The sequence below is a fragment of the Uloborus diversus genome, chromosome 5 (assembly GCF_026930045.1).
Source record: "Uloborus diversus isolate 005 chromosome 5, Udiv.v.3.1, whole genome shotgun sequence".
Lineage (NCBI taxonomy): Eukaryota > Metazoa > Arthropoda > Arachnida > Araneae > Uloboridae > Uloborus > Uloborus diversus.
The window spans coordinates 160,588,969-160,613,008 of record NC_072735.1 but is presented as its reverse complement, the minus strand read 5'-3'; the positions used below and the strand labels follow the sequence as shown (position 1 = coordinate 160,613,008).

Sequence of the window (24,040 nt, the reverse complement as noted above, 5' to 3'; positions counted from 1 at the left end):
TGCAACATATGCAATGTAAATCAGACAGTGTTGCATATCCTTTGCAATTGTTCAATTTTCAATCGTATTCGTTTCAAATTTTTTATCAGTTTCATCCATCTTTGAAGGAGCTTTTGGGGGACACTCCTCATCCCCAATTGTTCCTCTTCCTTCAGGAGATTTGCTTTTTGTCTTTAATTTAGTCTTTGTCCCTGTGTTATTGTTTTTTGTCTGCTCTTTGTTTTGTTGTATATATGTTTTTTGTTTTTCAAAATTCATCAACATTTGATTATTTTGGCATCTTTTTCAAAATTCAAAACTTTGTTCTTGTTTCTTTTGAACATTTTCTTCTAAATTCCAGAAGTTTGTGCCTTTTACAGTTCAAGTAATTTTTCACTTTTGTTTTTTTTCCCCACTCTCTTATATCTTCAAAGCTATCGTTTGACGCAGTATTCTATGCAAGAGCCTGACTATTCAGGCTCTTGCATCATTAAAACTAATAGAACCAACCAACCAATCTATCTCTATTTGTAATGTAGTACTTCTTGCTGTAATCATTAGGTTATCTGGGAAAGGAGGAAAAACATACACACACACACGCACACAAGTATAAAAAAATAATCTCATTGATATTATCAACCCATTGCTTATTATATTTTCTATTCCGTGCAACATATCATCCACGTTCTGGCAAAAGTTGTTATAAGTCCACAAAAAAAAAAAAAGAAAATCACTACAATGAATTCGACTTAAAAGTTATTGCATGATGTAAACCAGTCATAAGGTTTAAAAGTTACATGAATAAACTTACTGTAAGACTTGGGGAAAGGAGGAGGGGGTGAAAGGGTTTTTGCTATTTTTCATTTAACCATTCAAAAGTTTGAATTGACTGTCAAAATACTGGAGTTTTGGACTTAGTGACTTTTGCTCGAACCCTGACGATAGGTGTCATATTGGAAGTAAAGGGGTTAAATGTCATCTCTCTTGTTAAAGTCCTAAAGAACAAAGAAAGCAAAGTCATGTACCAAAGTTTCATGATTCAAAATCGAAATGAAGTTTCCTTTTTTCAGTCTGTTTGTGTTACTCCTATGGTGCAACTCATCATTCGACTACCGGATGGTCAAACTATGCCTGTTCAGATACCCATGATGGCTTCCACTGCTACAACAAGTACTCAAAAAGCACAGCTAATTGCTCCAGCTCAACAAGTGCAACAAGTTAATTCTACAACATCATCTGTAACTAAAATGGTACTGTTGATCATTCGCAAATTTATATTTTACAAACATATGTACTCATGTTGTAACCCTTTCATTTTTACTTTCTTCTATATCTAATATATAGAAGAAAGTATTGGATTCGTGCAAATTTTCGAATTTCGAATTTTGACGGATTCGAACGTTTTGAGGTGTGCTGAGTCCATTTCGACCATTTTTGGAAAATGTCTGTCTGTCTGTGTGTGTGTGTGTGTATGTGTGTGTGTATGTGTGTCACGTCTGTGTGTGACCAGTTTTTTGTGGCCGCTCTACAACAAAAACTACCGCATGAAATCGAACGAAATTTAGTACACATATGTGCCCCTATGTGAACTTGTGCCCATTAGTTTTTGGCGCGAATTCCTCCAAGGGGGGTGGAGCAATAGGACGTTTTTCGAGTTACGCGTGCTTGCTATTCCTCGGGAAGTAACTGGCGGAATCAAACAAAATTTGGTACATATGTTGGTATTAACAGGAACAGGTGCTGATTCAATTTTGGTGTCAATAACTCAAACGGGGGTTGAGCTATAGAACGTTTTTTGTCGTCAATTGTGACTGCTGTATCTCAAGAAATAATGAACGGAATGAAAGAAAAATTTATCGGCAAGTAGCCCTTAGTGGGTATAAGAACTGATTTTATTTTTGTGTCAACAGCTAAAAAGGGGGTAGCGCAATCAATCGTTCTTTTTTTCCATTTTGAGTGCCCTATCTCAAGAAGTAATGCTACGTTCTGGTTGAAATTTGGAATATATGTGAATCTATATGTAAACAGGCTTTGGTTCAATTTTGACGCCGATCGCTCCAAGAGGTGTTGATTTTTTTTTTTTTTTTTTTTTTTGCGAATAAAAATATTTTTATTAATGCAACAATAAGAAAGATAAATCGTTATAGATTGTCGTCTGCGTATTTCTCGTGATTTTAATTGTATGGAAATGATAGGAAATATTATCTCAATGATTTAAAATTTTTAACTGTTGCCATCTTATGTTTGTTAACAAATAAAATATTTGTAATTAATTCAAGCAAGGCTTTTAAAATAACTTTCAATTTTTGCTCTTTGCTTTGCTTTTGCAATAATTCAGACATTGGGATAGTCGTCAAGTTTTTGCATGTGTAATTTTGTTTTTGTTGGGAATATTGCTTCCTCGTCAAGCATGGGGAGGGATCAGAAAAAAAAAAAAAAAAAGAAAAGAAAAATATAGAAGAAAGTTTCGTGATGGCCACAACATACTAGTTTTTCATGTGTTTAGTCTTTTGTTTTGTTTATAATGAGCCCCTCTGTTTAAGGCTGCTTTTGTAATTTTGAACAATTCAACAAATTTAATATTAGGCTCTGTAGGGAAATTTAAACCTTCATAAACCCTGATCAAAAGACATTTGCAGATTTAAAGCAGCATCATTCAACGCATCTTTTGATGAAAATCTTATACATATTGACCATTATGTTCTTCATTGTTTAAGTATGTTTCGCTCTTCAAAAAAAAGGAAAAAAATCATGAAGTATTATAATGCCATGAAAGACATCCTAGCAATATACCAGTATATATGAATGACATTAGTGTTAATGAACTTGGCAAAATTCTAGCTTCTTAATCTAAAATCCATTGAAAAATAATTGTTTTTACCCAAACATTCAAAATTAGAAAAAATAAATATCTGTAAAAACAAAATTAATTTGTTCTTAGACTTGTTGACTATTAACTAGTTAATTAAACAATCAACATATCACCAAAATGTCAGTTGTTGATTGTTTAAATGGTTAGATTAATTTTAGAAAATTTGAAAATTTCTCGTGCTCTTTATAAACAAAAACAATTTTCTTATGAAGTAGGTAAACATAGTGGCCATGAGAAATATTTGTAGTACTTTTTTTCTTTCGAGTTCTTCTCAGAACTACATTAATTTCTATAACCTAGCAAAGTTGCTAATTTAGCACAGCAATGGTCTCATATATGCTGAGTTTTAAGAGTGTGTATAAGAACTGCTGGTTCTTGTACAAATTTTTTTGTCTAGGTATTATGCAAAATCTCATAGTAAAGGTTTCAAAATCTTTCACTTAAGTAGGTGCTTTTTATTTTTTTATTGAAGTTTTCAGTTTGGTTTATAATTGTTTATGCATATTGTTTTGCATTTTTTTTTTCCAAATAATTACAGGTAAAAATGATGATGAAAAAAAAAAGTGACTACTTTTATTAGCTAAAATATTTTATGTGAATTGAAAAAGGAAACTAGAGGTGTACTGTGTTTTCCTGCGTATAATCCGTGGACTATGTTAAAAAAGGCAAAGTTCATTTTAAGCTTCTTATTTTCAGTCTGATATTTCTCTGTGCCTAAATGAACAAAAAAAAGCGTTGCAGTATGGAGTTAAAATACAGTAGACCCTTGTTTTATTCGGATATAATGTGAAATGCTCTTTTTGATTTGATAGTAAAAGAAGATCCCATTATGGAAATACGTGAGAAATGCATTAATGCCCTACAAAGAAATGTAGCTAAAACTAATTAATGACTGCAAACAGACTAATAACCGTCTATTTTTATAAACAGTGGGTTTATTAATGTTTTCTTTATGTGTGTTGTACGTATGAATTAAAATAATTACACATTCAGTTTGTCACACATTTATCTATCACTATAATGGAATATTTTTCTCATATCTAGAACCTAATCCTGATTTTAACATATTAATTTATGCAATTTTGATTTACACAGCATTTTTGTGGTATCTAAACTCCGCCTAAGACAAGGTTCTACTGTACTTTTAAAAAACATTTACTGTATATACGCGTATAAGTCGACCCCCTACTTTCAGGTATATATTATCGGGGGGGGGGGGTCGAAAACCCATGTTTAAGTAGAGTCCCTACTTTTGAAAAACACGGGAGCGTTTTGCCGCTAATTTTGACTTTAAACGTTATAAAAAGGAGGAAAATAAAATGTAATAAACATTTTTATGTCAAAAAACGTCCAATTTTCATTCTTTTGCATCAAAAATGTTCACTTAATAATCCAGATTTTTGTAAAGAGTTCGATTTTGCTATTGCATTTTTTTTACTTCTTGCTTTTATTTAGATTTTATATCACTAAAATTGTATGCTGTAGCCATATTATATTTTTTTTAAAAATGAGAAATAATTCACGACTATTGGGAAATTTCGCAAATACGGTGATCCCCGTACTTTTCACGTAGTCGACTGATTACTGTAATTATTTATGCTTCATTTCACAGATCATGTAAAATCATAACAAAATGTTTAAGTATTTACTTCTTTAGCATCTGCTTAAAAAGGATGGACTAAAATCGAAAAAATCGGTGAAAACTTTCGGAAATTCTGCCCCGGCGTATAAGTCGACTCCCGAACTTTAAACATCATTTTTCTAATAAATTTTTCAACTTATACGCTACAGTATGTAAAATTTTGTTGACAATGGTGCTAAGCATCCATTGAAATCTATATAATCAGATGGAAAAATGTTAATTCTTTTTACTCTTATCATTATGTAATTTTTAAATGGAGTACAATTATTAATTTATGATTACTTCTTCATTAATTTTAGAAACTGAAAGAGATCATTGAAATGAATCAAAAGTCACCTGCATCTAAGAAAGACACTTCGAAAGTAAAATCTCAACAAAGGCATCAAATTCATGACTATACAGACTCGTTAGATGGATTTGGTTTGAACCTGTCTCCTCCTTCATCTCCTCAGCCATCACCAAGACCGGGTGAACATGGGTATGTGTATATTGTATTCAAAAAGAATTTTAGGGGAATTTTCAAAAAACTAGTTTGTATGAGATGCGTTATTGGAAAAATGTCTTATGTACGCTAAAGAGCCTTCTTTAATCTTAGTTATGACTATTTGAGGAATTTTAACATCACACATGTATTTCATTTTTTAAATGAGCATGAAAGTCATTTTTATCTTTTACCATATAATTTTTAAAAAGACCAAATTTTCTTGACTGAAATATGAATGTGCTATGTTGAAGAATGTAATTATTAGTGCAATGCTGCAGATTCATAAAAATCTTATGATGAGGACAGTCCTCAACCACTGGACGAATTACAAGTCATCGAGTAACCCATTTTATAATTTGATGTCGCCCACTTGAGTTTTGGAAGTGTAGTGTACAAATATAAATTATAAAATATAAGTATAAACACACTTAAAAGATTAAATACATATAAAAAGATTAAAATGAAAATATTTTTGTTTGATTGTAAAGCTGTAGCAGCAAGCATGTCTTCTCATTTTATCAAAAATCAAAATTGGGACATAATTTCTGGAAGAAATTGAAAAGCCTAGACACATGAAAAGACCATTGATTTGAACAGATAATACTAGTATTGAAAATACCATTGACTCAAAATGCATTTTTAATAGACATTTTTGTCGATTGCGGCTATATAAAAAAAAAGGTTCCCCACATTTGGGTTACTTCAGTGTTATCTCATACTTTTCTTGTTTAAGGTTCCTTTTTAGTTTCTAAAATATCATAATTTTTAAGAATGTGGTTTTTATTTAGATATGTTCATATTAAACAGCAAATATGATAAACCTGAATAAAAAGAACCATATGAAAACAAAGTAGTGGGATAAAAAAAGTGTATTGTTTGTAGACAATTAACTAAGTTTCAGTTCAATAAATTGTTTTTAAAAAGTGAAATGCCGAAATTTAATTTAAAATTTACCAGTCTGGTATACAATCTAGCTTTAGGATACAGTAGAATTCTCCATTTCTTTTTTTTTAAACTCCTTTATTGTGTAATATTTTCTTCTTTCATTAAATTTCAATTAGGGAATTCAGCTCTTCATGGGTAAAAACTAGAGATTCCTTTTTTTTTCTCTCGCCAGAGTTCTTCATAACAAGATTTTTTGATATTAGTCACAAATTTCGTTTGATTACTTTTTACAGACATTTCATAATTACATTGATTGAATAGTTTTTAAATGTTTTAGTACTTTTTGTTGTTTCATGCATTGAGGCAAGTTCTGTTCAATTTATTGTTCGGTTAGGCCTCAGTTAATGTTTTCTTTTAATTAATAAAAAATAGTTTTTCAAAAACAATTTTGTAGCTACTTGTTTCAGTGTCGATTTTTTATAATGTAAAGAATCAAAATTCTTAAATTTTTACCAGAAGTAAAAGTAGTCTGAAAATTGATGTTGCTTATTAGATTATCTTTTAGAATCTCTAAAAGTAAATGTTTCACATTTTGAGTTTTAACACCTGCATATGCATCAATTTTTCAAGTTATATTTGTACTTTACATATGATTTTCATTTCAGACGCAAACGTAGAGATGTTAATAGTGATCCAGACGAGAAACGAAAGAAATCTCTTGAAAGAAACAGGTAAGCGTTATATTTATTTTTTCTTTAATTTATATTCTAAACATATTATTTTTTATTTACCGCAATATTAAGTGTTACTCAGTGAAAATATTTAAAAAGTCGACTTTTTTTTTAATGTACCAGTTACATAATTTTATTTTGCATTACACATTTGAATCAAAATACTTAAACTCACTATGTGCATAAAATTACATTTCTTATTAACTGTTTATAGTTGTTTTACCTGTAGCCAAGGCATCAATATAAAATTACTGTTATTAGTAGGTAGAAAGACCAAGATTAAAATGAAAATAGAATTGAATAGAAGTTTGCAAGATCTATCTACATTTAGCTAAGAGTTCTTTTTCATTTTAGTTTAGGGTTGATTATCATTAATAAAATAAATTTGGTGATCCCAACAAAAACGAAAATCTTTACTAGAATTAAGAAGTTATGAAAAGCTAAACCCCCAAATGAAAATGTTGACAAAACCATAAAAATAGCTTATTAATCAATGAAATACAAATCTTCCTACAAAGGGAACTATTCTCCAAGCATGGACAAATGAGGTTCTAAAAATATTCTGTACCATGTTCAACCATAGTTGTAGTATTTAATGTGCAATGAATGTGCTTGTCATACATCTTATAATTTAGGGGGAGTCTGTACATATTTGTATGTACAGTAAAACCCCTCATAACCAGACACCCCTCTTATATGGGCAGTTTTTAATTCCTCCACAGTGAGGCATTCATCTCTTGTACGATTTGCTCAAGGACAGGGCCGGACTGGGTGGTCGACAGGGCGCGGTAAAGCTGAGTTGAAGGGCGCCAACTGAGCCTCCATAATATCTGAGAAATTAAGATTTAGTGCGGACTTTTTATAAGGATAAAAAATCATTGAGAAGCAAATGAAGCCCTTTTTTGTTGCAGAAAATGTCCAAACAAGAAGTCATATTTTTTTGCAAGTTCAAAAATAGTAGGAGAGACCTCCCCCTCCCCCCAAAGAGTGTTGGCACATCCCCTTAAATATTAATGATTACCCCCTAGAAAGAGGCTCTCCCCTTAAAAAAGAGAGGAAAGACCACCAAAATACCCCCTGAAAATTTGAATAACTTCGGGCTGCGGTTGGGGGGGGGAATAATTTCTAGTTTCGAAGAATGAGAAGTTTTGCGAAATGTTTCTCAACAGACACTTCTTCCGAAAATTCACTTTCGGAAGATTTTTTTTGATACTTTTTTTTTTTTTGTGTGTTGTCGTTTGAATTTTTTTCACTGGTATCTGCTGCTGTTTTAAAACATGATGCTGTCATTTTGTTACACGAATTTGTCGATTCCTTAAGCTGACGAGGTTTTTCTCCATGCGATTGATATTCATGCCCAGGTTTTATTTTATTTTTGTCCCTGCACATACTAGTTTGTCATTTTCGACAAAATGCTTCTGCAATTTAAAATTAGAAAGAGATATACATGACGTTTCAAACTGTTGTCTGTTTTCAAAGATTGTTTTAAAATATTTTTTCCACTTTATTTATTGTGCTAAAGTTCAAAACTCAAAAAGAATGAATTAAAAATATCATTTCATTTGTAAATTTTTTTCATTGGATTGTTAAAAATCTTTGCATCTCTGCATGGTGCTCTTAATGTTTGCAATACATATTTTTTTATAAATAAAACATAAGTAATATCTAGAGTCTTTCAAGTCTATTTTTAAAGTTTGATTTTTTTTTTCAAATCCTATATTTATTTATTTATTCATTTATTAGTAACATGATCATGTCATAGCAAATATCTTGGGGGAAAGTTACAAGAAAATACAACCAATCGAATTCTAACTCATCCAGTGAACCTGATTGCGTCTTTGCAGTACGTAATAAATAGTATCATTTTTGATAACACTGAAACTAGTGGGAAATGCTCGAAATTAAATTATTTGAGGAATCATTTTTCTATGTATGGATATACATTTAAAATTACTATTATTGTTTGTGACGATTATAAGGAATAAATGAATTTGATTAATTAATTAATAAAACTTTTGCGAGAAAACACAAAGATTTCAGTTTAAAAGAAGAACAAATAAATTTCTTGACCATGTCCAATTTTCCTCTTGCCTCCATTTTTCATTTAAGAATTCCTTATTTTTTTTCGAAGTAAAATTAAAGTTACAAGTTTTTGTTCCACAGTATAAGAAAACAGGAGGGTTTTTCGTGATGATATTTTTTCCTCCAAATTCTTAGATCAGGATCTAATTTCTGAAAATTCGTTTCAGAAATTCTCGCTGTCCAAAGTGTTGTACTTTTTTAAGTATATATATATATATATATATATATATAAGGGTGGTCCTTATTTTTGAAGTTGCAGATATTTTACGCGACGCCCCCTCAATTTGTTCCATTGTACAAATAAATGATCCTTGCAAAATTTTAAACCAATTCATAAATATTAACACGTGCCCCTAGGGCCTCCTTCTTTGAGATTCGAAGAAAAAATTGTGGATTTTCTCATTTTTATGTAAAAAATATTCTACCGTTTTATATTTAAAGTAATTTTGAACCTCAATAGGTGCTGCTACTTCCAGACCGATCATTCTCTCACTTTCATTCTGTAAAATTTAGCATGTTACAGAGAATAAAATGTACACCAATGGCCTTGGGTTGAGCGTACCTCTCTTCTGCGCTTGTTCCAACCAAGCGGCAGGGGAACGTTTCTTCCCATCAAGATGGACACAAAGGATTCTATACGCCATTAATGAACGGCCTAGGCCATTAATGAACGATCTTTGACAACAACAAATTGCCTTCTCCAGGCTTTGGGGGTGTTGATTTACGAAATTCCCTGTGTATGTAATAGGTGTGACAAGTAGAATCGCAAGATTTCAATGCTATAAATATAAGTAATTGCAATTATATTTTAATTCGCTGTTCTTTAGTTATAAACATACCTAAATGCTTATGCAATTTTTAATTTTTAAAATATAAATTTCAAAAAATCTTCTATTACTCCTAACATAAAAATATACTGTATTTTCCATAGCTAAAATATAAATTTAAAATAAAATCCAGATCGGAACAATGTAGAAATCTATACTTTAAACTAATTTTCTTCTACTTCAGTACATAGTCCTTTATTATTATCAAATTCTTGCGAGTCATAAGATTTAGAAACCGAAATGGGTATCTATTCTAACCTGTTGAACTTTTGTTTTCTACGGCTGGTCTACCACAATGCAAAAAAGCTTGACAACTATTGATATCTGCTCGCCTTTCATCAGTTAGACAAATGACATATTAGGGATAAAGATGTTGTTCATTTATATGCGGTCTATGTAGATGCAGTAAATTTAAATCCAAATGACCTAGTGATCAATCGTACATTCCTTAAGAAAGCAAAAGAAAATCTTCGAGAGGTAAAATTAAATTTCATGAATTTAAATTTAGATTTTGTAGTTATTCACTGGGATACAAAGCTACATCCAGATGTAACTGGAAAAAGAACGCCGACAGGATTACCGTGATAGCTTCAGGTCCTAATATTGAACAGCTACTCGGAATTCCTTAGATATTTCTTCAGTTGTATATGATATCTTAGATGATAGCTCTTTATGGCTAACTGTTCTAGTTGTAGTGTTTGATACAATGACTTGCAATACCAACCGTATAAATTGTGCATGCAATTTTTTAGAGCAAAAACTGAACGGTGATACATTACATTTGGATTGCCATCATCATGCACTTGAAATCGTACTGCAGAGTGTGCCCTTAAAGAAGTTCTTGCCTTTCTTAGTTCTAGATCAGATTTTCAATTATTTAAGCACTTCAAAATTTTGTGGAAAGATCGCCATCATTCAGAACTTATAACATTTCAATCAAGTACACATACCACTTAAATTCTAAATGACGAAGTTGATGACATATTATTGTTCGTAAAAAGCGGAATCGAGAAAGATTACAGAGAATTCTCGTAACTTGTAATAATATTTCCTGGTGAATCTCCTCCTGCAGGGATATGTTTTCGGCAACCTGGATCTTATCTCTGAGCCACATGGGTGGCAAAAGGAATTTTTGTTTGAAAAATTTTATATTTAGAAAACCATTTAAATTGACCTTACATGAAAAGAAAGTCCTTCAATGCTGTTTTACAAAGCTGTTTTACAATTAAATGCTGCATGAAGATACGGTTTTTCGCAGCAACCCAATCGAGGCTCCTTTGAATAATATAATATATCTGAAAAACTAGCAGCGTACAAAATGGCGACAAACATGCAGCAGAAGCAGTGATTGGAAAATTCATAAATCACTTATGGTATTTAGGGGATAAACTAGTAGCTTCGTCCGTATTGGATGAAGGAATTAACTTTGAAGATAGGAAAAGACTAGTCCAAAAAATTCTTGTGATAAGGAACACGTGTCTGATGACTGTTTAACAAATTTCAGATAACAGTAGATGATTTGGAATACTTTCTTAGTAAAGATCTTCCTCTTTATAGAATCATCTACGAGTCAGTAAAACTGTTTGATAAGTTACAAATACTAAAAGATTTTTTCCTATTTGATCCTGATTCAGGCAAAATGAAGGAAGCTATTTAAAGGGAATTGTAAATGATACAACTGAAAGAGGAGCACAATATTAATCGAAGAATTTCACAACTAATTTACGAAATATAAGCCACGAAGCAATTTATTTTACAGACCGTCCAAGCCTATCGGAAAAAAATACACACTATCGAGATACATTGAGAAAAGCATACGATTCAGGAAAGTTTCTAAAGCATTATTTCATTCTTATTCAACGTAAAATCTTTAGATGAAAAAAAGTAATTAAAAAGATTAATTTTAGTGCTACCTCACTGTAAAAATATTTCGCAAACCTAAGAGAAACGATGTACTGGGTCTGAAGTAAAAGAGTGTGAGAAGATTTGTGAGAAAATTATCAAAAGTGTTAAAGTTCAACGGCCTAGGGGCACGTGTTATTATTGACCGATCGAGTTCAAATTTTGCACACGTTACTTTTTATTATAGTGTCACAAAACTTAGGGGGCGTCACTTGTTGAATTCCGAAAAAAAAATTTTCCCATATAAATAAGAACCACCCTAATATATATACATATATATAATATATATATATATATATATATATATATATATATATATATATGTATATATATATATGTATATATATATTTATATATATATATATATATATATATATATATATATATATATATATATATATATATATATAGCAACGATTATTTTAAACGTTTCTATTCATTTTCATGGCATTGTTGACTTAAAAGTTTCGAAAACTTTTTGAGTGTAAAATTTTGTTTTTGAAAACTGACCCGACCTAGAAAGAGCCGTCATAAAATAAACCAATTTTTTTTTTAAGATAGGGAGAATGAAAAAAATAGTTCATGGACAGGCTTGATCTTAATCTTTTTTACTTTTTAAAATAATAGTTTTCAATTGATAACACAAGACACTTAAATTTTATCTTTCAACTTATCTAAGTACGTTGTTTTCTTAACTATATGTATTGTCGAATATTTTGCAATATCATTTAGTTGTCGTTTCGCAGCTCATAGATCATGTTACAGTTAATTATGAATCATAGATCGTAATTCTATAACTTAAGATTATACACGAAGGAAAATATTTTCGCAATAAAATGAAAATGAAAACTGAAACGAGTAACCTACTGTTGAAAAGATCCTTGACTTAATGTATCCAATTTTTCTGCCGCTTCAAAATTACTTGTTCACTAATGCTAAAATCTGATCCAAATGACTCTTCGATTCATGTAAGTAATAGCAATCGGACCTCTGTCTCTGTCATCTAACTGGATACAATTTATGATAGTTGTCCTCCTTTGTCCAGTAGAAATCCGTTGCTACAAATTCCCAAGCATCGCAGATCCTGATCCGTAAAAAGCATCTTAAAAGGTGACATTTAAAGCCATAAAACAAGTGTGTGGTCTACATTTATGCTCCCTTTTTTTCTACTTACCATAAGATAGTTAGTCAAAAGCTCTTGTACAGTACAAGAATGCTTCGAAAGACCCTCATAAAATGCTTTAATGGTTAGAATCTTTAGCTTTTATTCTGTGAAAAAAAGTGCTCTCTATTTTTTAGGCTTTGTACTATCCTGATGTGTGAAAAACTAACTGCAGATAGGAAACGAATAGGGTTACTTCGATATTTTTCACATTACATTTCTAATACCACCTTTCTTGACTCTTATTAATATTTGTGATACCAGTGGCGTACCTAGCATGGGTGACACTCGGAGCGGTAATTAGTGATGTGTCACCCCCCCCCCCCCCTCTCCCTCTAAACGCAAAAAAAAAAAAAAAAATCCAGTTCTATGTAAACATGAAAATTTCACAATTTTTAGAAACAACTGTATTTTTGAAAAGCAAAACTTTTATGTGGGATAATGTACAAAAGACAAATAAAAACTATGAATGCTTTTTATGTAACTTGCCCTAGACGCATGTGTGCATCGAGAGATCAAAAAAATAAGGGAGTCTGTGAAATTGTTGGCCCCGTAATTACTTTAAACGTATCTCACACACAGGGAAAGATAATGGGTTTTCAGTTTTTTGTTATAAGAGGTCACTACTAGATCTAGGTATTGACAATATGAACCTAATTCTGAGTATAGTAGTATGTATTGATTCCATGGAGTGGGGTGAGAAATATTGGGGTCCGGGCGATCCCACTCCTTGTAAAATTTTCAAATTAGAAGTCTTAAAAATGCATTTCAGCTTCATTTTTTTTTTTTTCAAAAACTTGCAATTCCACTTTGGGTATCACCCCTCAGACAGTTAAACCCTAGGCGGACAACCCCACCCCCCTTCGTGACGTCAACTAGTAATAGCTTTGCGTTTTACTTATTAACAGCATCGTTATACATTCCTTCTTCAAACTCAAACTTCGAAATAATGAATTGTATTGTTTCATTGATGCAAAGTTTATTAATAATAATCTTCACAAGTCAGCAGGATAGCGAGGGAGGGCGGTATCGAGCTTCTCCTGAGGGAAAACACAAATGAAAATATTCCGAAAATGATATACAGGCAGAATAAAATGTAATAATATAATGATTTTATGCAGGAATTCAAATATTAATATTTTTAAGGTAGTATTGTAGCTTTTTTTTTAGATAAGAGCGACAACACCCCACCGCCTGGGGAATGACGAACCTCCTCCAACTGCTGCACAGCCCCCCCCCCCCCCCCCCGCCACCCAAGAACGTGACCCCCAAAATGAGATTTAAAAAATCTTAAGTTAACCCCTAACAATTTCAATGCCGAAGGCTATGCCATGACCCCCTTTCTTTGTGCACACCTCTAGCGAAAAAGACAGTGAAAGAATTAATCCAGTTAAAAAAACTGGAATATATTTTGAACACAAAGCTTCCCAACGGCAAAGATTTTGAACTTTTGTTATAATTTTTATTGACAAAATTTAGTTTAAAATCGAAAAATCTTTAATCTTTAAAAGTATTCGGCATCTTTATTGGTTTAGTCCAGTAATTCCCCAAATGTGCTCTGGGGAGCCCTGCAGTACTCCTAGGATCACATCGAAAATTAACTATTTTTTCGCAACTGATTTAGACTTATTTGTTAAAACCTTTTTTTATATTTTACAGAGCCCCTGCAGGATAAATAAGAGCTATTCAATGCAGATACACGACTCGTATTTATTTTTTGAGTGTCAGTTACAAGTCATATTTTTATTTTGGGAAGAGCGCCATGCGAAAATCTTAGTTCCAAAAAGGGCGCCTTGACTCGAAAAATCTAGGAATCACTGTACAGTCCTGTCCTAATAGTTTTTTTTTCTTGTGAAGCGACAAAAAATGCGACATCTGTCATCGTGTTCATCCATTCACAAAAATATTGCTTTTATGCGGCTTATTTAGACATTACACTATTTTTAATGAGCAGATTTCAAAAATTAACATTATTTGTCTTCTTACTTGCTTCTATTGCACTTATGGTCGTTAGCAGAACAGCAAACTTTTTTTTAATTAACTATATGTGAGAATAGATGCATGTTCATTCATGTATAATAGATATGCATGTTTTTTATGGAGTCATGCTATACGCTCTTTCACAGCAACTTAGTACAGTCAATAAATCAAACCATTCTCGTATTGAGCAAAAGATAAGCCACAAACGATGCCCTGGGAGCAGACCGTTTACGAAAGGAGAGAGGATTAATTGCCTTTATGAGAGTAATAAAAGGGAACGTTTTATAAATAAGAACATTGCTTTTGCATGTGAAAATACTCTCATGCAAAATCACTTTTTGGTTTCACATAATTTATTTCCATTTTGGTAAAACATTGTTTTGGAAAATAAGAAAAGAACAGAAGGGCGCCTTTCAAGAGGGCGCACCGGGAAAAGTCCCGGTCAAGTCTACGGCCAGTCCGGGCCTGCTCAAGGATGTCTGTAATCCGTTTGCAATAATGAGCGATCCTTTTCTAGCTGTCACATACACTGCTATAGTTTAAGCTGTAGTTAAAATTTCTGCAAGTGTTATCGATCTTTTTAAGCACTATGTGCGTGCGTACACTAGCATCATTTTTACCTACTTTGTGGATTATCCTCAAATTCGCTTGTCCGCATTTTCCATGCCTTCCTATTCTGCAGATAGTCGGGAGTTTACTGTATTTTAAAAAATCCTAATAAAATAGCGCTGATACTATATTTGAAAACTACTAAATCAAAAAGTACTGCAGTTTAAGTGTAAAATGTAACGATATTTAATGTTAAGAGTAAGAAATAAATAAAATAAGTTAAAACGATTATAAAACCTTCATCCTGCAGATTCCCCTGTTCTAAGGACAAAAAATGCTTGTCTCACTCGTATCTGCCCCAGAGGTTTTACTGTAAACACTTGTAAACAAATATTTTTTTTTTTTTTAATTCAAGTATTTAGAAACTATTTTCTTAAATATATTTACTCGAGTCCTTGTTAAAAATGCATTATTCATTGCACAAATATGATTTAAGAAATTTTTTTTAGCCAATTCCTCCTTTCATTATTCCAAAGATAGGGTGAGTAAAGTTGATGTTAAATTTATTACAAATCTCATACATATATTTTCATAATATAATTCTTGATGCAGGGCTGCTGCAATCAGGTGTCGAGAGAAACGAAAACAGTGGATTACCAATCTGGAAAAAAAAGCTGATGAACTTGCTCGTACTAATACTCAGTTACAGGTAATATATACTTTAATATCTTAATCTTTAAAAAACACTTGATTCTTTTTAATCTCTATTGGTTTTTAAAAATCCGTTAATAAAAGGAACAACCTGAATAAAGCATTTTAAATATAACTCTTGAAAATATTTTTCAACTTTTTTTTAATTAACTATATGTGAGAATAGATGCATGTTCATTCATGTATAATAGATATGCATGTTTTTTATGGAAGTATATTTGTGAAGTTTGTTTTCAACCAGCAATATATTTTGCTGTTTTTCAGCAACATAACATAATGTTTTCTCTCATATCAAGTTAATCATGAGTATATTTTTGTATTATCTCTTTTAGCATGAAGTTACAACACTGAGAAATGAAGTTGCTCACTTAAAAACTATGCTTTTGGCTCACAAAGATTGTCCTGTAACACTCCAACAGAAAGCTTCTGGTTATGAGGCTGATAGAGATAATTGTAAGTCTCTTTTCTGCTTGACTTTATCATTCATATGTACTGAAATTATTAATTCTAATATTTTTCTAAATTTTTCTTTATTTGTTCCAGGGTTGGCAAAAACCCGGGTTTTTGAAAAAGCCCATGGGCTCAGGTTTTTTTTTTAATAAAACCAAAAAAAAAAAAAACAACTAAAGCTGGGTTTTTTAAATGAAATGTGGTTTTTTTTTTTTTTTTTTTTTTTTTGTCTTTTTTTAGGGAAAATGTGGGCTACATCTAACATATTGTAGCCTAAGTATATAGACAAAGGGCAAAAATTGTCTTAGGGTAAAAAAAAGCTGGAAAACTAGTTAAAATTCAGCGTTATCTGAAGAAAAGTATAAAAGACGACGAAACCCAAGAATGCTGAAGTTTCAGATTTTTTAGTTTCCATGATTACCAACAGTTAAGGCAAAGTTACTTCTCGAATGATAAAACCAATTGTTCATTTTTAATTTTTTTTTTCTTTTGCATTTTACTTTATTGTATTTCATTTTGTTATGCAAAACTACTGTAGAACCTCATAGTTTAAATCAAGTAGTTCAATTTGTTTTCCGTGTTTACTAAATTCCAGCTTAATCAAGACTTTTCTTTGAATTTTATAATGCCTGTTTTTCTATTTCTGTGTACAGAGTAACTAACATTAAACTTTTTCTAAAGATAATGAAAATACTGTACTATCCTATTCTGTTTTCTGTCTGACCGTTTGTAAACCTGTTAATTTCTAAAAAAATATACCTTATTTATACGAAATTTGTGAGGTGTTGGTTTGCGGAATATAATTCATATGAAAGCCTTTTAGCTACAGTAGTTTACTCTGTACAATCTACAAATATTGAGAAAATAAGATGTGACAGGACTTAGTCAAGATAATTTGAGTTATTTATTGACCAGTTAAAGAAAGAAGTTCATTTTTTATGTCCATTGTCTGTGGTAAAGACCAAATAAAAAAGAAGTTTAAAGTGTAAAAGTATTTAAATTAATTATTTTTTTAAAAACTTCTCAGAAAATTTTTAAAACCCAAAAGTGGGCTAAATAATGGGGTTTTTTTAAAAGGGTTTTTTCAAAAAAAAAAAAAAAAAAACCATTGGGGCCAATCCGGCCAACTCTGATTTGTTCTCTAAGCAGATCCAATAGTATGCACCAAAATGTTGATAATAACTACTAAAATTTAGTACATTCACCCTATTTGGGGCCTCACTTTTTTAGGAGCCGCTCCCTCCTACGGTAAATCCATACTCACTATACTGACATGCTAAGCACAAAAGTCGTATCTATTCTTTTTGTCAAAATTGAGTTACAGTCACCAGGTGGTTCTTTGTCACATATTTCACCTAAATACAATATTTTATGGACATCTGTCGATGGGAATTGTTAAAAAAAACAAAAAACAATTAACTTGCATCTGAATCGAATACATGGAGGCACACAACTTTAAACGGTAATTTCTTCTTTTGAACTCAAATGCAGATACAACTTTTGTGCTTAGCCCGGCAGTATAGGAATATGGCTTTTTCAAATTGTAAGATAGCCTAAAATATAATATTTCAAATTGTTCCATCATCATCCAACTCTCTAAACTGTAGAGTTAAAAAGGAAAAAGAAAGAGAAGTGCAAATACCTAATATTTTTGGGTGATTATATAAAAATATTTCGTTTTTACCCCATATGGTATGCAATCTTGACTTAGGTACTTGTCAGTGTGTTACCTGAACTCATTTAATTCTAACTGGGATCAGGCTGCAATATTTTGATATCATGGCATTCAAAATAAAACAAAATATTTAGTCTTTTACTTGATGAAATTCATTTACTGTTTTGTTATTACGTTCAATTTTTTTTTTTTTTTTTTTGAAATTCTATATTCCATTTTAGTTTATTGGAAAAAATTAGTGTTTATTTAAATATTTTGCTACTGTAAAAAAGCTTCTTGTATTTAAAACTATATTTTGCCCTATTTGCTCTCAATTTTATGGCAAATGTTAGCGGTAAAATTTGGAATGGTAATAAGTCAATAAGTCCCAAAACCATTAAATCTTTTGGAAATCTGAAAAATTGCATATATGTTGCTTAAAATATGATCTACAAACATTAACACTTGCCTTTAAAAACACCAACTAAGGAAAATGTGTTGGGAATAGTCAATCACTTTTGAAAATGAACTTGTTTGATTTCTTTATCAATACATGCTGGATGGATATCTTTTTAGCAGAGATGGACAAAATTATTTGTTAAACTGTTAAATCATAGAAGCCAAGAAAAAATGTTTGACGCCATATGAACTATTTCTTGGAGTTTTACGAAAATTTAGTTTATCATGCCTCCTAAAAGATTCTTGTTATAAAAAGTCTGACCAGTCTCCAAGACATTTTTTGTTAAGTGGCCCAGACAATGTGGCGTCCAGAATTTATCAAACCCTGTCAATAAGTATGCATTGACATTTCTGTTAAAACACTTTTGTGCTTAACAAATAATGTGTCGTCTCATTTTCATAAATATTTAACTATAGTTATATTTTTTTACTATATATATTCCCCTTGATTTGTAGCTTTTTTTTTATTTTGAGTATGAATTTCACTGTACTTTTTAATTTTTATTAATGAACAAATAAAACTAGATTTTATTTGTCCTGTTCATTCATCTACATTTTTTAGATTAAGTTATTTTAAGAACACAAATTTCTTCGGGCTATTAAGCAAAACTAATGAAATATTTACCCCTACCATTTTTTGAAGGCTGAGGTGAGATATTCTTCTTTTATAATCTAAAATACAGATGGATACATTATTTTAAAACAGGTGTATGCAACAGAAAATATACTCTTCTCAGCTGTAGAAAGGTATCATCCAGATGAAATTGTCAACTATTGATACTGAACAGTTAATACAGTAGAACCTCACTATTCCTGACTAATAGGGGTTCCAGGTCATCCAAATTATTGAAACTGTTTTAAATCAAGTGATTTTTTTAAAAATAAAATCATTAATTAAAATCAGTTAATTCTATGTTCATAAATTAATTTTGCATTTCCTACAATAAATTGCAGGTGAAGAATTATTTTGAACAGTGAACATATCACCATTTAAATGTGCACACAATGTACATCTAAATGGCTGTCTGGATCGAGCAAAATCCAGTTTAATAAAGTCTATATTAATGAGAATTAACTAAATTTGACAGGTAGCTGGGCTGCTGAGAGCCAAGGCAGGCCCCTTGTCTGTTTGGTTTGCCAGGCTCCTTTCCTCCATAGAACTATAAAATTTATACTACTTCGAGCTGGGGCCCTAGTTTCCAACTAGGCCCTGCTTTAAACAATTTAAGAAAGATTTAATCAAACTTTTCTTCCAATATAGTTACATCCAATAACAACTATAATCCCACTTCCCACCAATAAATGAATACAATAGCACTAAATTCTTAAGTGTAGGAAAAGGGTTGTTTTATGTGAATCATTTTTAGAAAAGTAAATAATTTTCACGCTTTTATTTTGTTTCAGTAATATTTTGCTCTTTTTATCTCCAAAACAGTTACTACCATCCGCATCATCACATCTGTCCCAGAGGATGTACAGAGGGTGCCAAACAACTCCGTCATTTCACCATTAAATGTAGAATTCATGGAGATGGACGTAAATTCGGTACAAAGCAGCAGTGACGCATCTTTCACTTCCGATGCCAGTGAGGCGTCCTATCGAGAACGGTAGTAGTGGGGAAATAATTCATTTCAATGCATCTGTTTAACGCATATCTCAAAAATTGTGTTGACACATTTTAAAAATGAGTCACCATGGTGAATTTTTCATTGCATTTTGTACAGTATTTTTTATTTTTGATTATGAGGGTGGATATGACTTTTTCTTTAATGTATACCTGATAGTTTTAAAAAGAGGAATGAATGTGCCTTTTTTACCTTTTCAAATGTAAACAAAAAAAATTAGCTTTGTTTGAATGTGGAAAAGAAATGAGGCTACATGATGATTTTGGTGTAATGATGCGTTTCTGTATATAGGTTTGAGAGTGAAAGAAATTAAAATAATCCTGAAATACATAATGAATTATCCTGTTTATGGGTATTAATAGAAATGAATAAGCTTTTCTATTATGTTTCTTAAGTTTTTTCTAATATTGGGTCTACATTTCCTGAATGTAAAATTATTGATTGATTGCTAATCATAGCATTTAAAATTTAAATAATGGAAGTTTGATTTGCATTTTGTTGAAAAACTTGATGCTGACAGTAAAAATGCCAGTTATCTACAAATCATAATGAAGTCAATAATATTTTCAATGGCGACAATGTTTAGTGTTACAGCTAATAAATTATCTTCATCCCGTGCTTATTTCATGCCCCAAATCTCTGCATGTATTATAAAAGTGTTTATAATTGAGTGTTTAAAACAACGCCCCTTTAATACTAAATGCCTGTCGTTTTCTTGCTTTTAACAGAGCAAAAGTGAGCCCAAGTTGAGGGAAAAAGGAGAAGTAAATGTTGGTACACCTGCCACTGTCACCTAACAGAAGGTATTAAAAATTAATAGGCAGTTTAATTAAGGCAGTGAGAAGCAAAGGGATGTAAGTGGACATTTTCAAGTTTTGAGTAAAATGGGTTTCAAGATATGGTCATAGGTAGGCTTTTATTGAAAAGTTTTTCTAAATCATGCTGTATAACAGCACCTACCAGGACTACTAGTACTGTCTCTTTCCTCAAGACAGAGAAGAGGTTCACTTACCATGTGTACTGGTAGTCTCCAAATTTTTAATTTTGTGTCTCAATTGGTTAATTTCTAAATTTAAATTTTGAAGTTAACCAATTAACAGTTTGATTTGAATTGTTTGGATTCATTGCCATAGCAATGCCATCCTTGTATTATCGACAGGTAGCTTGAAAGGTGTATCGAAAGTCAACGCATTCATATGACAAAAGTACACTTTTTGAGGCAAATGCATTAGGCATTTAGTTTTAAGGGGGCATTGGTTTAAAGGGGTTAGAAGCTATGTTACTTTCCTCTTTTGTGAAAACAGTGAAACACACACCCTTGGTTCTTTGATACAAAAGGCCTTATCATTATGTACATAATGCTGTCATACATTTCCTGTGGGAGCTGCAAATCTTTAACTTAACTGCTGAGCAGTAGAATGTGTTTTCTGGTAAGTACTTACTGGTAATTTGTTAACAATCTTTTCCAAGTCTCATGACAACAGTTTCAACATTCTAAAAATGGTTTTTTAGCATTAGAGACTCAGTCTCAAAATATTACCATAGTTTACTGCTTCCATTATTATGTGTCCTGCTTCTAACCACTGAAAATTCAGTGATTCCTCTTTAAATATTTAGTTATTTAAATATTAGTTAGATCAGATTTTCAGTTTACATAAAAGATGACAAGCTTTTTGTTTTTGCATTGCAAAAGCTAATCGAGAGATTGTTTCATGCTGTTCTGCAAATAAATCCCATTTATTGGGCACTTCGTGGAGTACCATCCTTTCTGTTTACGTAAAGATTATTATGAGCCTGATTGCTATGCTATTAGTTTCAATTCTACCATTATTTCTGAAATAATTATTGAAAGGATGTTTAATAAATTCTAATAGTTGCCATTGGATTCTAAGCATAAGCAATCTCTTGCCACTGTTTTGCATGTGTAAAAACTGATCAGCGAAAAACTTATAAATGTTTATGAATTAAAAAATTTATTCTACAACCCAAAAGACCGAGTTCTTCCCCATAAAGTAGATCATGTTATTTTAAGAATTGCTTATCTACGTTATAAAATATTGAAGGAATTCTTCACTAAACTAGTCCTCTAATTTACAGGGTGTTTCAAAAAAGAATGATCCGATTTGAAATGCATATACAATGAAAACTTTAAAATAGACACTTCAGAATAATTTTAAAATTCATGGATAATAAATAATCAAGTTTTTGTACATTAAAGGTTCTCTATCTGTCCACCTATAGATGCACGGCATATGTCTACACGGTAGCCCAATACTTCTGCAATCATGTCTGCATCAACTGCTGCTGTTATGTGTGGCTTCAGTTCGTTTTTACAACGCCATGAAACTCTAGATTTTCCCCTTCCTAATGATACCTTATTTGATGATATGGATTAAAATCTGAATAGTTATAATTTTTTTGAAATTGGGTCATTTTTTTAAAACACCCTGTATATTAATGTTGGTAGACAAGTGAAGTTAATTTCACTTTTATAAAATGAATGTGTGTTTTAATTATGAAGTTGATTTTATTAACTGTTAAGTGTTGCACTGTGCCAAGATGAACGGCAATCTATTTTTCGTAAGATATTTTTTTTTATTGGTCTGAATTTGTTAAAATGTTAATGAAATATCTATTTAAAGTTAATTTAAATCTTGCTCATGATCATTTAACCAAGTTGTTTCAAATTGAAAAATGTGATGAATTCTCTCAATCAGTTTCCAGGCTGAATTAAATTTGTCTAGGGGTGGGGGGTTCACTTTTTCTAACAAAAGATAATGATTATCTTAATATTTGAAATCGATTGAATCCTGAAAATCAATCTGTGAAGTATAGTTCATATGTATATATCATTTCATACAATCAGTATTTCTTTTTAAGAGTAACATATGTAAATTTCTCTTGAATGTATTTTTTTCATGTGTGTTTTAAATTTGTTATTTAAAATGACAGTATGAGGAGATGGAAATCTATTGTAAATATATAGGAAATGAAATAAGATGTTGTAATGCCAATACCATGCATCAGTTGGAGAACAAAATATGCCATGTTGGATTTATATGAATGTCACCATAATACTTATTTCTTGCCATAATTCTATGCAAAGACTTGTAATTAAAATCATAGTAGAAACTCTATAGTGACTTAACTACAACCTTGAACTTTACTACAATTCTAACTTATTTAACGTTGAAATGTTTTTAAGGGTATATTTCAAGTTTTCCCTTCTTGGTCAAGCATTTACTTATTCATTTGTTTGTAATACAAGGATGAAAACTTATAGTATAGAATTTCTAATGTAAAACATACCTTTGTTTGGAAGGTATTGAATACTTGAGCTTTTTCTTTTTAATAAAATATTTGAATTGATCAGGCAAGGCAAAGTTTGTATTGCAGTTGCGATAATACATATACTTTTTTTTTCTTTCTCGTTTTGAATAGCAAATATAATAACCCTGGCTTGTATATTATTTTTCTGTTAAAGACTAGACAGAATGATTTAGAAGGAAAAATTTGATAATTGCTCTTGAAGGTTTTTGATAAATATATTTTGATATTCTGTTCTCTATTTTTCACTGTTTTGTAAAGTACCTGTTTTCAGCAATAATATTTCAATTTGTAAATTTTTATCTTTATTAAACTGTTCTTAGATATTTTTAGTATAATTGTTTATTTATAATCCACAACAGTTTATATTTTTTTAGTCTAATATTTTGGAATTGAAACCATAATTAAAATGCAAAAAGGCATGTATTTGCAAAATGTACCTAAAGAAATAGCATATACAACGGAATTTTTAAATGGAGACATATGACAACTACTTCCTTTAACCTTTTCTGATAAGAAAAAAGTAAAAAACAAATTTATTTACAGCATTCTAGAAATAATGCAGAAAAGTACCAGGTTATCCATTTTTATATTTCATTTCAAAAAGTATGCATAAAAAATATATGTATTGTAAACTTAAGACCTACTCTAACAGTTACAAGAATAATGCATATTATGAGTAAAAATTTATTCCTAAAAGTAAGCAATACATGTGTAAA

The 24,040-nt window shown here is 31.0% G+C and overlaps 1 protein-coding gene across 1 annotated transcript; it reads left to right on the top strand.

Moving 5' to 3' along the window:
- The first annotated feature begins 1,067 nt into the window (after positions 1-1,067).
- Positions 1,068-20,294, top strand: LOC129223224 (cyclic AMP-dependent transcription factor ATF-2-like). The gene is made up of 6 exons (XM_054857789.1): positions 1,068-1,229; positions 4,793-4,971; positions 6,528-6,593; positions 15,708-15,804; positions 16,139-16,259; positions 19,805-20,294. Exons 1-6 carry the CDS (start codon positions 1,068-1,070, stop codon positions 19,978-19,980), a joined length of 801 nt encoding a protein of 266 aa, XP_054713764.1. The 3' UTR covers positions 19,981-20,294.
- Positions 20,295-24,040: the final 3,746 nt, after the last annotated feature.

Coding starts and splice junctions, on each gene's coding strand:
- LOC129223224 (XM_054857789.1), top strand. CDS start 1,068: ATGGTGCAACTCATCATTCGACTACCGGATGGTCAAACTATGCCTGTT. Junction 4,972..6,527: donor CCAAGACCGGGTGAACATGG/GTATGTGTATAT, acceptor TTTTCATTTCAG/ACGCAAACGTAGAGATGTTA. Junction 15,805..16,138: donor GTACTAATACTCAGTTACAG/GTAATATATACT, acceptor TATCTCTTTTAG/CATGAAGTTACAACACTGAG.